The 16,330-nt window shown below is 37.9% G+C and overlaps 1 protein-coding gene and 1 long non-coding RNA gene across 4 annotated transcripts in view; both read right to left on the minus strand.

Moving 5' to 3' along the window:
- marchf8 (membrane-associated ring finger (C3HC4) 8) overlaps positions 1 to 16,330 on the minus strand; it is a 435,761-nt gene that overhangs the window by 133,561 nt on the left and 285,870 nt on the right. For all 3 annotated transcript variants that reach the window (XM_020929310.2, XM_020929318.2, XM_055162636.1), the window contains exon 3: positions 2,939 to 2,989. In XM_020929310.2, coding sequence (XP_020784969.2) covers positions 2,939 to 2,989 — 51 coding nt within the window. The remainder of the gene's footprint in view (positions 1 to 2,938; positions 2,990 to 16,330) is intronic.
- LOC129411532 (uncharacterized) overlaps positions 13,343 to 16,330 on the minus strand; it is a 35,265-nt gene continuing 32,277 nt past the window's right edge. The window contains exon 3 of the long non-coding RNA XR_008633340.1: positions 13,343 to 13,659. This is a non-coding gene — a long non-coding RNA (uncharacterized LOC129411532). The remainder of the gene's footprint in view (positions 13,660 to 16,330) is intronic.

The raw sequence follows: 16,330 nt of genomic DNA on the forward strand, positions 1-16,330 counted from the left end.
CATCACACAATAAAACAATTAAAAGTCCAATATTACACAAACTTGACTCTTGTCAGCTTTAAGCCATAATAAAAGAATGATCAAGTTCAAGTTACTACAAACTCAAATACTGTTTACAGTGCTGATATACAACACTTTAAGAAGTACCGGTATCAACTAATATATCTCTAAAAGGTGTGTTGTAGAAAAACATATATATCTCTTGATGATAAATAATTAATCCATTTGCGAAGCCCGATGAGTTTTTGGAATGTAGATCGAGGTTTATTCTTGTTACAGCAGATATGGACAGGGCCTAGGCAGCAGATTGTCCCTCCAACATCTGACCCTGAATCTTACGAAGCACCGAGTTTATATCGCCTGAGATTACCAGAGGACATTTCAAAGTGCAAAGGTGATGACTCCTACTGATGTGCGACCAGATGTGCTGGATCTGATTTGCATCCATATTCAAATGCATTTCCCGACAAGTTTACTAAGCAAAAGGGAATAGAAGTGTGTACACTGAAGGGTCTTTCTTTAACTACCAAACCAAATGAGTTTCTAAAAACAGAAACTAATCACTATTTCAATGTTATCAATCATAATCAGTATTTTCCTGTGGGGGTCTGGTCTCAGGTAGGAATCATATTTATTTACCATATTTTCAGGGCTATAGGGCGCACTCTTAAACTCCAACCCCATCAAAAAACGAATCCAGAGCGCCGTATACACGAATCCACTCAGGTGTCCCAGCACGACTTCAGTAAACTACAAAGCCGCACCACCCACACGCAAACACACACGGAGCAGACAGCGACCGCGCAGCGAAACACACCCGCAGCCACACTCATCACTCCACGCCGATGAGGAACGGAACGGAGGAACGAGTCGAACACGTCACTGCGAACACGCCAATCCAGAGGTCCCAGACACCATCCTCCCTACACGCCACGACTGAACAAAACTGAGAGTCACCGTGAACGCGCCAAACAAAGTCCGACTGAGCCATCTAACTGTTGTGTTTCGTTTAAAGTCCGGTGCGGTTTATTTGTGAAAAAAGTTCGATAAAAAGACACAAAGACACGAAGACAAATTGAGAGAAATCTTTCCACAGTATAAATTTCCATCAAACATGCGTAACTTTTCTGGTCGAGGGCCTATCAAACACTTTTCTCCATGGAGATGTTCTTGTTTGTCTGGAATGTTTCACAATATGGCATTAAACCTTTCTATCTTCATGGAGACCAAACCAGACCAAGTTACAAGTCAGATCTGTGGAGATTCAACCCCGCTCACAGTCAGAATGCCTGTTTTTCTCGGTATTTCTGAGCTATACAACTACCTGTAATTGAATGATTATAAGGTAGAGCTGTTTAATGTCATACTGTGGAACATTCCAGACAGAGCAATCAAATATCCATAGCAACAAGCAAGTCATAGACCCCCTCAAAAAATAAAAAGTCTATACCATGTGTCCACAGAATACAATTAACTACACCAGACAACAGCATGTCCCTTCTGGGCTTCCGTAGCGAATGCAACTTTCCACTATTCATCTGAGTCTATACAAGCTTTAGACGCTGCCAAAGGTTACACACCGCCCCCTCTCCACGACCAGGTGTGATTCAAGCCTAAATTCAATCTCGAAAAGTCAAATTACTTTTTAAAAACTCATTTCCTTGAAGCCGCTGCATGTGTACCTGAATTTTCCACACGTCTAAAAATATCACATCAGTGTACAAAGATGGAGTCGGGTATAAAAAGCATGTCCTCGCATTGCTAGTATACACACAAACACACACAGTTTCTATGAAGTAGTGTGTTTATCATGTTATCTATAGGCTCTTATCCTTATGCATATCCCATGTTTTAACTGCAAGTGCAACTAATTGTACTACTTCTACAGTTACTAGATAAACAGATAGATAGATAGGAAAATAAACAGATAGATAGGAAGATAGAGAGATAGATAAAAAGAAAGATACACAAAAAGTTAATTTAAGATGTCAGGCGTTTTCTTATTAAACCTATATACAAGAATGAAGAAAGACACAATATGCAAAAAAAGTCAAAGTCTGGGAATCACAGGGTCTCTCAAGATTTAATACGATACTCGATACATGGCTCATAGCCCTGAACCAGGGCTAAAACAGGACTGAACCAGGTCTAAACTAGGTCTAAACCAGGACTAATGTTGGACTTGAGAGAGAGAGAGAACCCCGAGCAGGGTGTCTGCAAAGTGCATTCACGCGGAGCTCAGCGCAGGTCCTTTCTCCCTGAGTATTCCCTCCAGATACTCAGTCCTGGTTCAGTTCTGGTTTAGTCCTGTTTTAGTCCTGTTTTAGTTCTGATTCAGTCCTGGTTTAGTCCTCCTGGATCAATCCTGGTCCCTTATGTCTCAGGTCACTATGGGGCAGTACTGGAGATATCATGAGCCTATGCAGGTTGTTTTCACCATTGCCAATAGCTCTGGTGACAACGGAATAGTTCTAATTCATGCAATGTGGTGTGGACAGTAAAGCAATAATTTCATTGTACAGAGCAAGGCGTTTCATTACTGTGCACATGGCAATACACACTTTAAATCTTGAATGTAGTGCCTTGATGCTAAAATGTTTGTCCCCCCCAGCACAAAACTCATGGATATGGCGATGCATACGATAATCAATATAAGAACTAAACACATTTTAGCAACAATATTGCTTTATTAAATCACTAACTGTGCTAAGTTAATATGCAATACATGTATTTTAATCATCAAAACAGCCAATATGTCAAGTGTATAGTATAAACAAGCTTCTCTTCACAAAATAAGAAAAAAAATAGTGCAGTCACAAAAAAATATATATAAAAAATGTTAAAAGATGCAAAAAAAATACTCTTGGCGATATATCAATACAGCAGCTTATGATAACGATACTCTAGTATCATGACACAAGTGACAAGTGTTCCTTACCTTTGAGATATTGCTGGACCTGCTCGCCGAGTGACCCAGCTGCTTTTCATTCTGTAAAAACACACAAAAAAACATAAGAGTTAGTGGAGACATTCAACAATACAGAGGTAATAAAGTGTTGACTGACAGTTACATTGGACTGAGTCATTTGTAGTGATGGGATGACATCTTGTGCCACAAAATCTCGCGAGATCAAATTGTCATGGGGAAAATGAAAAAAAATCTCAAGCATGAAAGAGTTACGCCTACATCAAGCTCTCAAAGTCGTGTATCTTTGAACAGCTGTGGCTAAAAGACGCCTCCACACAGAGACTTTTCTGACAGAGACTTCAACACTTCAAACTCTCTTCCACTTTTGAACCAATATTGATGCAGAAAATTACTCCTAAAGTTGGTTAAAAAAGATCACGAAATATGAAGATCAATATGCACGTCTAATTCACCCGTATTATACAAACTTAAACATTGTTAAAAATGATTCAAACAGAGATATTTAGGCCTCTCCATCCATAATAACTTAGTTAAGAAAGAAGAGAAAGAAGTGCTCCTCTTCTGTCCGTGTCCCTCTACACCATGCATATATCAAGATATTTTTTAATAAAAGCTATTAAAATCCAATTAATGAAATGAAATGCTTTATATGTAGCAAAGAAAATTATTAAGTTGTAATCGGTTAAAATATTTGAGCATTACTTTCAGACAGACACAACTACTGGAATGACTAAAAAGCTAGTTTGTGTTTGCTGACGTGCGGTGATGAATTACGGTCTTGAAAACTGAATAAGTAACTGAGAAGTCCGGATTTTTACCTGTGATGCAATAAAACTGTCAAAATGTGAAGACGATTTTGTATTAAAGCGTGAATAAAGCATGTTTTTTTGAGTTTGTTTTAAGGCTCAGAAAGGGTCATGTAGCATATTAGGTATTGCATTTAAAGAACACATATCTCACAGACTAAATAATAGCAGCTCCAAACTTGATACACTCACTATTTGGTGGTTTTCAGGTTCTGGAATGTGATAATGTCATACTCCCAGACGGGGGCAAGAGCCAGTTTTTTCTAATGATTACACTCTACTTTATCATGGAATCTCCAAAATGTAAATTCACAAATGTTGAACCTGGTATTTTCAATTATTAACTAAATCCAAGAACTCACTGTATTACAACATGATTTTGTATTTTAACAATATTCGATTTTGCTGCCCCCCATTTGTATGAATTAATATTAGTCTAGAACAGAGGTCTCCAATGTTCTGGTGAGCTTACCGAGTTAGGTACCTATAAAAATAAAAATGTATCCATTTATTAGTGCACAAAGTTCAGCATCAAAGTGATACTTTAACAATGGTAGGTCATCAAATTTGAGTCATTCAGCACAATGTGTATATCGTATTTTTCGGACTATTAATCACACTTCTTTCATGGTTTGGGTGTTTTCTGCGACTTATACTCCGGTGTGACTTATATATTAAAATTTTCACACTGACAGCCTCAAGAGGGCGCTCTAGTCTTGTGTGTCAGTATCTGCTGCTCCTGTTCCTCCTGTACCACTGTCACTTCACTCTACTGCACATGTCTTCTGCAGAAAGAGCCTCTGTCCTGTCTGGGATCATGTCAGTCGATCGCACCATTACTTCTGTACCACTAAAAATTTAACATTTAAGTGACTTCAGCGACAACCGAAACCATCCTGTCGAGATTCAGAAAGGCCAGAATAATTCTGAACTGGAACTGATGATCGAGAGTTTTGTAAACTTGTTCTGTTCTGTTGTTTATAGTTTATCTGAAGAACTGTTCATATGTTTCGTTAACAGTCTGTTGTTCTCTGTTCTATTGTTTTTACTAGAACTTGACTTTCAAGATGAAATGTTGGTTCCTAGTTCTGATGTTATAAAATAAATTTCCCCCAAAAAGTGTGATTTATATATGTTTTTTTTTTCTTGTTTCTACACATTTTATGGCTGATGCGACTTATACTCTGGAGCAACTTATAGTCCGAAAAATACCGTCAGTCAGAATTCCTTTAGCTACTTAGAAGGAGGTGGAGAGCTGCTGGTAGCTACCGAGCTACAGGTTGGAGACTCTTGGCCTATAGAATGTTATGACATCTTCTGAAACCCTACATTTACACTGTACTTTACTAATGAAATATCCAAAAGGTATAATAATAATAAACCTGATCTTTTTTTTAGTGACTAGACACAAGAACTCAGTGTATTACAACAAAAATCTGCATTCCATCTGACTTTACTGCCCCCTGTGTCTATTAAATAATATTGGTCTACAGAATGTTGTGACGTCATCTGAACCCTGCAAATGTTTATACAACCAATGGCCATGAAAAGTTTGAATCAAATCCAAGAGGGAGACGAGAAGGAGACGTTTGTTGACTTCACATGGAACCCGCTGTATCTCACAATCATAACAACAATGTGTGCTGAACCAACAAAACCTTTTTAGCATCACAAAAGATAATGTTATTCTGTGGAAGTCTGTTGTATGAAAACATTTAGCCACCCTGGGCAATGCATCATGAGAGATTGGTGTTTTGTTGCCCATTGAAAAGAGAAGTTTTCATTTTGACAACACGTGCAGCAGAAGCCAAACCCGAGGAATGTACACAGGGACGCTCGGATTTGAATTTTGCAGATCTGAAAAATTATCCTGCAAAGACTCTCACACGTTGCATACCACTATTCCAAACAAAACAAAACAAAAGAAAAAAGAAAATGTGTCTTAAAAAGGGGAAAACAATACTAGTTCTGATCCAAAGTTATTCCTCACTTGTGTTATGAATTCAGATCATTATTCAATCGCACTAAGCACTTTTGATAAAAACTTTCAGAGACCAGAACAGAGCTTTTGTGAGCCAGGTCGGCGCCACCTAGTGCCTCCGATCAATTTCATTTCTCTCCAGTAACTAGGTCAGAAATCAAAATACACTAGACAGTTCGCAAACCACGGAAGTGTGAGTTCGGGCACCAGCCAATCAGCGAAAAGCCATACATTCTGTGTTGGCAACGATTCCCAAGATCGAGGATTTAAAGACGGATTAAAGAGAATGTTTGGTGAATTTTATCAAGGGGAAAGACATTATTGCCCTTCTTCCTACGGGATTTGGGAAAAGCTGAATATACCAGTTAACCCCATTAGCGGCGCATTACATATGTCACAACCAAATAGCAGCGATTGGTTAAAAAAAAAAGTACCCACCTACTGTCAAGCGAATGAATTCTAATGCTGCGAGGCCAGACGGTTTCCACGAAGTGAAATCGGCTGATGAGTCAGGCTAGAGTTTTGCTGTCACTCTAAATCAAATAACAGCTAGCATGATAACACACACTTCCTGATTATCTGACAATACAAAGCTTTATAATCAGATGCAGATATTACGCTGTTTATTTTGAATTCAAGAGCTATTTTTTTGCTCAAATACATAGTGGAGTAGTAAGTTTTGCACCTGTTCTATGCCTAAATAAAAATCTAAAAAAAATATGTATAATGAGAGAATCTGGTTTACAAAGATATGCCAAATACAAAGCTCTTGTGTTGTCTTGTTAAATTATACTTTAACTGCTCACATTTTGTTATAGAAGTCATTGTAGTCTTATGTAATTTACAGATCTCTAGACATCAACCCTTTAGCTGTTTCTCTGTGAGTGGCAAGGAATTTCACTTGGAATTATTTGGTCGTCATACTTCCTGTCCCATTCTGTTTTAAACGTCCGATCAGAGAAGAGGACCGTGACCGAAACATTGTCAAACAAGTCTTTTCATATTAGCAGAGTGTAGCTATTATACTTAAAGGGCTCATATTACTCTATTTCCTGATGTTATAAAGTTGTGTCCTCATCACAAACAGACTTGGAGTTGTGTTTGGTTTCATTCACACATGTTTAATACACAAACCCTGCGTGTTTAGACCAAGTTCTTCTCTCAAACTGAAACACTCTCTTCCACTTTGTGATGTAATACAGGTGCTCCACTGTGTTTTTAAACTCCATACACCTTCACTAGAATCATCTGGATGAGTTCAGACCTGGAATTGCCAAACTCTACTAAACCAAATGTCAAAAGTAGCTGTTAACATGAATAAAACTACCACTACATGACATCACAAGGTGGAACAGAGCATTTTGAACTTTGGAGATGTAGACAGACTAATAATAAAGGATTACTGTGTGAGTAAAGGATTAATGTGTGAATGAACTAAAACACAACTCCAGGTATGTTTTTAACGTGGTAACAACATTATAACATGACCTTTAAGGGCCAACCCCATTTCTAATTTCTACCCCTACCCCGACCCCTTGCTCCTTGAAACTGAGCAACAAGGGGTAGGGGTTGAAAGTAAACCCCTATGAATTGGAACACCCCTTCGACAATCAGTAGTCTCCGCCAGCTTTTACATAAACAGAAGCGACGAGCTTTTGCCAGAATCCAACATGCCGTCTACAACTTGTGAACTTCTTCCTTTGTGGTCATGGTAGCAGCCATCTTGCCAGTGATTCACATGGCATTCTGGGAAATTGCTCATACCCCTCTGTTTGCAGTGTTGGGAAGGTTACTTTTAAAATGTATTCCCCTACAGATTACAGACCCCAAAATGTAGTTTGTAACGTAATCCATTAAATTACTTAAAGTGAGTAATGTAATCTGAAAACTTTGGATTACTTGATTTGCTGTAGAGGAGCAAAGACGAGGAAATCTTCACATGAGATGTTTTGTCTGCTAAAAGAAAATAAAAAGCTGAGACTTTACTTAACCGTATTAAAAATATTATTGATAGAAGAGGAGGAGACACAGTAGGGGTTAGTCCTGTTAAATCCTGTTTGAGACATAGTTTAGACCTGGTTTTAGTCCTGATTTAGTCTTGGTTTAGTCCTGGTTTAGACGTGGTTTAGTCTTGGTTTAGTCCTGGTTTATATCTGGTTTAGACCTGGTTTAGACCTGGTTTTAGACCTGGGTTTAGACCTGATTTTTAGTGTCCGGCAATAAGTGGAATTACAAAAAAAAAAAAAAAAAAAAGGGGGATATAGCCCAAAATGTGAAAACAGGAAAATACCTCGGTGTAATCCATTCATTTCAACCAAGTAACTGTAATCTAATTACTACTCACTTAAACAGTAACTGTAACCGAATACAGTTACTCATAATTTGTACTCTGATAACGTAACTCTGGTACATGTAATCTGTTACTCCCCAACACTGTCTGTTTGGAGTGTGCCCCTGAAAAATCTTCGTAACCTTACCACTTTCCCCTGCGCCTTTGCCATAACGGTAACTGGGACCCCCCTACCCCTAAACGTGAACGCACAAAACTGAGAGGTAGGGGAAAGTGGGATGGTCAAGGGGTGTAATGGGATTCAGCCTAAGTTGAATACCCCTTCAAAAAAGAGCACTATAAACCAAGATGCAGCTTTGCAGGAATTGTACATGATTTATAGAACAGAACTTTATTATTTAAACAGTTTGCAGTGGTCCAAAAGTTATTCCCCACTTACTTTAAGCATTCAGAGCCTCCTAATTATTCACCACGAAGAGTTTATAAGTGCTTTTGACAACTTTCAGAGGTCAGACAGTTTTACCGGAATTGCTAAAAAACATCAGCATGGTATCAGTGCACTTCCTGATTCTCTGAGCTTGATAAGTTGTCTCGTTTTGACCCCAAGAGATTCTTTCTTTTTACAATAAATATATCTGTACTGGGATAACACATTTTGCTCTGAATACAAGGAAAATCAGCAAATCCAAAACATTAGCATTGTAACAGTGCACTTCCTGATTCTCAAGGCTTCATACGAGGTCTTCATTTTTACCTGAAGAGCTGATTTTACAATATATCTGTACTGAGATAACACAAATTTTGCTCAGCTACAAAAAAAACACTTTAAGTTCAGTGCAAGGACAATGCTATTATTGCCAGCAGAGGGCGCATTCAGGTCAAATAAAGTCAATTTTTATGGGTGCTTTAAAAGTTCACTCAGACTATTGTATTCCATTACACATCCAGCATCTAAATGCCACTGGGACATTTAGTGTACGGCACACAGATATTCAGATCACTGCTGTTCTCAATCTTCTGCGGACTTCTCCTTTAACAAGATTAGCTATAACTAGATCAATTCCGGTAAAAGTTGATTTGATGGAATTTTTAAAAAGTCTTCCTGACCTATTAGAACAGAGCCAGTGCATTAAAGTTCATAGTTTACTTTTGCAGTTACATTTTATTATGTCGATGGTAATAGTACAGTTACTATTATTATACCAGCCTATTACCATGTGTCAGTGAGATGTAAAAAAAGTAGTGTAGTAAAGTAATGTAATATCATGTGAGAACTATGACAAAAAGGAAACTGACCAGCTCCGTATTCTCAGTGGGTACATAATATTAACTTCATTATGTTGTTTTTAAAAATGTCTATTGGAGTAAATGTGAAATGAATGAATAAGCTAAAAGACGCCACTGAAACTGCGTAACATAACTGGATTTATTGTCGGATAACTGGAATTTATTGTTTATTTCAATAGGCATAGACAGATACACAAACACAGATCAACAATTCACTTCTCTGATGCAGGTATAATATAGCCAAGCTAGTGCCACCTAGTGCCTCTGCTCAATTTCATTTCTCGCCAGCAACTAGGTCAGAAATCAAAATACACTAGACCATTTGCAAGAACCCTGGAAGTTGTAGACCGCACACCGGCCAATCAGTGAAGAGCTGTGAAGCCATGACGTCAAACTCAAGCGCCTGTCTGGGTCTCTTTTGTGGTACAGTGCAATAGTAAACAAAGAGGTCGAGATGGATGTAGACGAAGACATACATTCTGTGTTGGCAATGATTCCCGAGATTGAGGATTTAAAGACCGAACAAAGAGAATGTTTAGTGAATTTTATCAAGGGGAAAGATGTTACTGCCCTTCTTCCTACAGGATTTGGTGCATTACATATGTCACAACCAAATAACAGTGATTGGTTAAATAAAAAAGTACCCACCTACAGTCAAGTGAACGAATCCTAATGCTTTGAGGTCAGACGGTTTCCACGAAGTGAAACCAGCTGATGAATCAGGTTAAGTATAATAAGGGTAATTCACACAATCCACACCACCATGTAGCCTGGAACTGGTTACATGCTGCTTCTTCTGACATTCCGCTATTTGGACACTGACGTCTAATTGTCAGACAAACATTATTTTTCAAGCGTCCTACTACTTCAACATGTTTTTTCCATTGTTGGAGAAGCAACATTTACTATTTTTTAAACATTCCGCTTTTCCGTCATGAATAATATTAATGTGATAGCCTATTATTAGGGATGTAACAATAACTGTATCGTCAAAGTTCTCACAATAATATCATGGACCCTCATAATATATCGAATTATAAGTCTCTTTGCTTGAATTAAAAGTTATGGTGCAGCATTAGTTAAAAAAAGACATAGAACTACATAGACCATGATCCTTCACTCTATTTCAATGTAGACTACATGAAGAAATAACAGTTCTAAGCACTTTTAAGTCTTAGTTCTTTGGATTAAATCTTGTCGAGGCATTTTAAAAGGAAAAAGTAACATATTAACAGTTTTGTTTGCCTCCAGAAAATATTGCAATAAATATCTTACCATGAGATGTATATCGAGAAAATATCATACAAAGAGATTTGGATATTGTTACATCCCTAATCGTGAGCTTTCCCACGATATTGCAATAAATATCGTACTGTGAGGTTCATACCGTGACGATATTATATCGTGAGACTTGGATATCGTTACACCCCTACCTATTTTACTTTGCACTCCCATATATCATAAGTTGCTTGGGCCAGTGCAAAGTACTTGATCTGAGAATACTTTGGCCACAGAGGATATCAGACAGTGGAAAAACCTAAAAACTGATAGCCGTGGGAAACAGTCTTGCATTTTAAAAAAGAATCAGTCATGCATTTTACAAAGAAGCCTTCAGGACAATACCTCATCTAAAAGGGAGGCTGCATGGGCCTTTGTGTTTCATTCATTTGGTCATGTAGGCGATCTGCAGAGAACACCATAAAGCCTAAATAAATAACCAGTCAAGTTCATTGCGGCAGCTCAGTGAGATGACCCTCTCGCAGCACAAAACACACACACATGATGAGTTGGAATAGCGATAATAAAAGTGTCGGAAAACCGGCACGTGTAAATAGAAGAATGTTGTAATGAAGGTATGTCGGAACTGACCTGGAATTGAACCTGTGTTACCAGTGTTTTAACCTGGAGATAGAGACACATCCAAGTTTCTCTCATTCTCAGTTTATGGACAGGTTCATGTGGAAGCTCAGAACCTCCAGAACTCACTGAGACTGATATGGTGCTCATTCTGCTTTCTGAGAACCTTGAGAACCAAAGCAATAAATTATAACATAAGAAACCTGGTCATCATTTCCTATGGCTTTTTAAATTTAGAATAAATCAGCATCACGAATCTAAAACATGTTTACCTTGTATATGAGGACAAAGATAGGTCAAGTTTAAGGAATTTAAAATGCAAATTCTTACATACACTTCCTTTAAATGCAAGGTTTGGTGAATAAAGTTGTTGCAAATAGTCTAAATTATTTAATACAGACTAACTGAAGTAATAAGTTGAAGTAATTGAAGTAATAAGTTGAGCTCAAGCTTGTGATCATGTTCTTTTCTCTCATCTACATTCGGGTCTGTCTGCTGTGCTTATAAGCCTCTATTTCTCCCTGTTCCTCACAGTTTCTCTCCCGGTTTCTCTCCCAGTTTCTCTCCCAGTTTCTCTCCCAGTTTCTCTCCCCAGTTCTCTCCCAGGTTCTCTCCAGGTTTCTCTCCCAGGTTCTCTCCCAGGTTCTCTCCAGGTTTCTGTCCCGGTTTGACCCCGTTTCTCTCTCGGTTCCTCTCCCTTTCTCCCCGTTTCTCCCGATTTCTCCCTGTTTCTCCTTTCTTCTCCCCCCTGTTCCTCCCAGTGTGTTGGTGTATGGTGTGAGGCTGGACTCATTCATGACAGTTCTACTAATGAGCCTAAATCTAAAGCTCTGGAGCTCTGTGGCATCTTAAGTCCGTCCCTCTGGCTCTGCACCAGCCCAGTGTTACACAACAGCTCCTGCAGGGCCTCTCCAAACTGTCACAATGTTTGGAGCGTTAAACAGACTTAAGAGCAGCTTAAAGGAGCACCCAGGAACATTTGTGATGGAGAGCCTGCCACACGCTTGTTTATGGCATTGATATACTTTGCACTTCATGTCATCAACATTCCTCGGGCTGTGAGGCTAACTGAAAGTACTGCTGTGTTAGAAACTCTGTTACTCAAATTACACTTAATCTGAGCTTTGCTTTAACACAATGTGACAAGAGTTGATTTACTTGGAACTACAACAGGTGAGCTGATCTCATGTGAAAAAAATACATTGTTTTTTTTTGTTTTAAGACTGTGTTTAAACATTTTTGTCAGTGTTTGCTACTGTGTCACACATTGTGACTCTTAAACCTTCCGCCAGTAGACATGCATGTAGAACACCCCCAGCATGATGTCATTGCAAAGTATCAACTGTGGGACATTTCACATTTCTTTCACCTTTAATATATTGCAAAAGTGGCATTATCAGTGTGAAGAAGTGAGGAGTGCGGTGCTGTGCCAAGATTCCGTGCGACGACCGTAGTTATGCGAGAAGTCACGTGGTTCGGAGGGACATAGTCAAGGCGGGGCCCACTTGTTGTCAAGGCGGCCACCTTAACTCTAAAGTGCTGCAGCAAAACACTGATAATGACATGTGTTTGTCAGATACTGGGCCCAGTCAAGCAGAAGTAAACAGCAAGGCCAAAAATTCAAGTTAATGCATCTGATATAAAAATGTATTGAACAGATACATATGTACTCTAGTTTATGACACTGTTGACCTTTTTTCTCTACCATTTTTGGTTCTAAAGTTCCATATGTTTTAAACAGACCATGTATGAAACATGGAACTAAAATTATTTCCCAAATTTCAAAGACCTGCAAATCATGTAAATAAATGGATGTATTTCATCATATCTTGTGTTATTCCATCTTTGAACTGTTGATGAAAGTACATGATTTTTCAAAATGTATTTAAAATGATAAAAATTTCCTTGGAAAGATTTTATAGATATAGTTTCCTTTCATTTTGAAGTAATATTAAAGTATTCGGAAGAAAAAAGCTGACAAATTATGCAAAATCCTGCACCTTCTACTTGTTTGCACAATTTTCCCTCCGTTACTTTTCCCTCCGTTACCATGACCTTTCTTAATAAAAAATCTCATTACTCAAAAAGTAAGAGGTTTTTCAGCCTAATCTTGTACCATATGGTAGTGTTAGGTATCCTCAAAAAAAAACATTCAGCGTGTTCTCTTAAAAATGACCACTGGAATCGATCGATTAAAATCAAAAATAATTTATTCCCTATACAATACAATTCTAATACAGAGCTCTGGGTCAGATCGTTGTCCCTAACTGCCTACAAAGTTACATAGGGCTTACATCAGGCATCTGACCCCTTCTGAATACTTCAACACAGTTTTTATAAACATCCATATGAATATGCATATAATATGTTGAGCAGGTTCCCGCCTTGAATCGTCGCCTTGAAGTGTCAGCATTTCTTCTTTGGGGGAAGTGACAACCCCCTCCTAACCATTGTAAATCACACCAAGTCTGTTTAGATAAGCCAGTTGGTTATCTCCATGGTCCCAGTTCTGCAAAGGAATTTGCTTAGAAGCACATAGGTTACCCATTATGTAGGAAACACAATGGTACTGTTCAACAGATAAGATCTCAATGTTTAAGCTTCAACTCAATGTGTAACTTCATTAACCAATATTCAAACCACCACTTGATAGAGCCTTCAGTAGAAAACTATATGAAGCAAATATTCAAACCAGTTTGTTAAGGATATGGAAGTGAGAACCGCTAGTTATCACTGTTTGGATTTATTGCTCAAAAAGTGCTGCATATTTCATTCCCTCCGTTACCGACATGAGTTTTTTAAATTTTTTGTCAACAACTTGAAAGAATATCACAGGTTTAACTTGACCCTGTTGGAGTGTAACTCTTTCCTACATTCTGATACTTTACTTATTTCAATAGTCCCTCTAGTTTCTGAATAAAAGCTATTTGAATGTAAAAAATCTGCCCGTTTCCCTCCGTTACCGCTTGACCGGACCCTATTGTAAGCCATGTTTGTTCTGAGAAAATTGAGCTATCTTGAACGTTAATTAAAATAAATACATAATATCTCAATTCTGTATTATCATGACTACAATTACTCAGTGTTTTCATGATACTAACATTCTTTCTGAACATTTCAAATTCAATTTCGATACTAAGGAATAAACTTGATACTCAATACTCATTCTGATATCCAAATGATTAAACAAAACAAAACAAAACAGAATAGAATGCTATTTTTAAGCAGGTATTAATATTACTAGAGATGTAACAATATCCAAATCTCTCTGTACGATATTATCACGATATGCATCTCACGGTACGATATTTATTACGATATTTTGGAGAGGCTGATATAATTGTAGATAGGAGACTTTTTTGTTTTTAAAATACCTTGACAAGATTTTGGTGTGAATTATTTCCAGCATAATCCCAAGAATTCAAGTAAAAAACATATCTCTTCATGTTGTCTGCACTGAAATGAATCATGGGATATGTAGTTCCAGATGTTTATAAGCTGTTGCTACTACAAAACCATGCATTTAAGCAAAGGAACTTGTAATTCGATATATTGTGACAACCCATGAAATTATTGTGAGACTTTTGACAACACGATATCACGATATTTCAGTTATTGTTACATTGTTAAAGTCACATTAAGAGGACAGAAATGAAGCTTTCCTGAATAGTTTTAGAATGATCTTGAGCTGCATCAGAACAAGTATAACAGCAAATAAAATACAAATATACAATTACACAGATATAAGGTAATGGTAATATTAAAGTACTATGATTTAAAGTTGAAACTCACATTCTATTGTCTAAAGAAAAAAGTGTTTTTCATTACCACTGTGGCAATCTGCATTCAGTATCAAGTCTATTCCTTAGTATTAATATCAAATTTCAAGTTCTTGCCTTGTGACAGCACTAATATGGTGACAGAGTTCCACTTTTTCCACATCTGTTATTTACAATCATAACCAAATCCCAATAAAAGCTCATCCCAAACATTTTAAATTCCAAATAAGCAACAACTAGCACGCCAGGACAAAGCAGCCATTGAAAAGACTTAAGCCCCATTGAGATGCAGCCTGTAGCGCGCCCTGTGTGGGTCGTATAATGAGTAATCAATCAGGGTTATGTAATGGGCAGTGCATGTGCATGTGAATCAGAAAGGGTAGTGGAGAAAAACGAACCCGGGACATGTGGGCCTGGGAATCACAGGGTCCCTCACGATTCAATACGAAAACGAAAATTTGTTTGTTTGAACCACCACCTGTGCAAAGTTCATATGAAATACATCTATTTTAATCATCAAAACAGTGAATATGTCAATTGTGTTGTTTGCGTCCACTAAAGAAGGAGCAAAATTATCATGCAGTCGCAAAAATAATTGCTAAAAGACACCAGAAAAATAGTCTTGCCGATATATCGATACAAGCAGCCCATGATAACAATGCGGAACCACCAAATTTTCTATCACGATATGTCGATTTCAATATTTTTGCAGGGGTCTAACGCCTATTCCGATATCCCAACATCCTTACGACATGTCTCTATTTAGACGTGCCAGTTTTCCGACACTTTTTAGGGTTTTTTTGAGAGTTGCGATGGTCTACCCAAGTGCATTTCTCGTTGTTCTTCGATGTTTTTAATCACAAAAACTAATAAATGAAGTACAAAGAGCTTCATTCATTTCGCCTCCGTTTTAGATGAGATATTTTCCCAAAGGCCTATGCTCTTTTTTAAAATGCATGACCTTTTTCCCGTGGCGATCAGTTCGGAGATTTTCCCACCGTCTGATATCCTGTGTGACCTAAGTATTCTAAGTATACGTAAGCAAAGTGTAATAGGCCATCAAACTAATATTATTCATGTCGAAAAAGAGGAATGTTTGAAAAATAGTAAAGTGCAGCTATTCCGATAATAAAAAAATAATGGTGAAGTAGTGAGACGCTTGAAAAATAATGTTTATGCCGCTACTCTGACAATTAGACGTCAATATCTAAATAGCGATATGTCGAAACAGCAGCGTGGAACCGTTTTTGCACACCACCGCTGACTAAAGTGGAGTTCAAAACCTCAGTGGAAGTTTGACGGAGGCTAACGGCTACTGTGCAGTGTTAATCAGGGTCAGAGATATGGCGCAGACACACTGTTGAGTGTGCAGTGCTCTGTGTGTGCTTGTTCCTCTTGATA

The sequence above is a fragment of the Boleophthalmus pectinirostris genome, unplaced genomic scaffold (genome assembly GCF_026225935.1).
Source record: "Boleophthalmus pectinirostris isolate CB_2022bp ecotype Guang Dong unplaced genomic scaffold, ASM2622593v1 HiC_scaffold_5, whole genome shotgun sequence".
Taxonomy (NCBI): domain Eukaryota; kingdom Metazoa; phylum Chordata; class Actinopteri; order Gobiiformes; family Gobiidae; genus Boleophthalmus; species Boleophthalmus pectinirostris.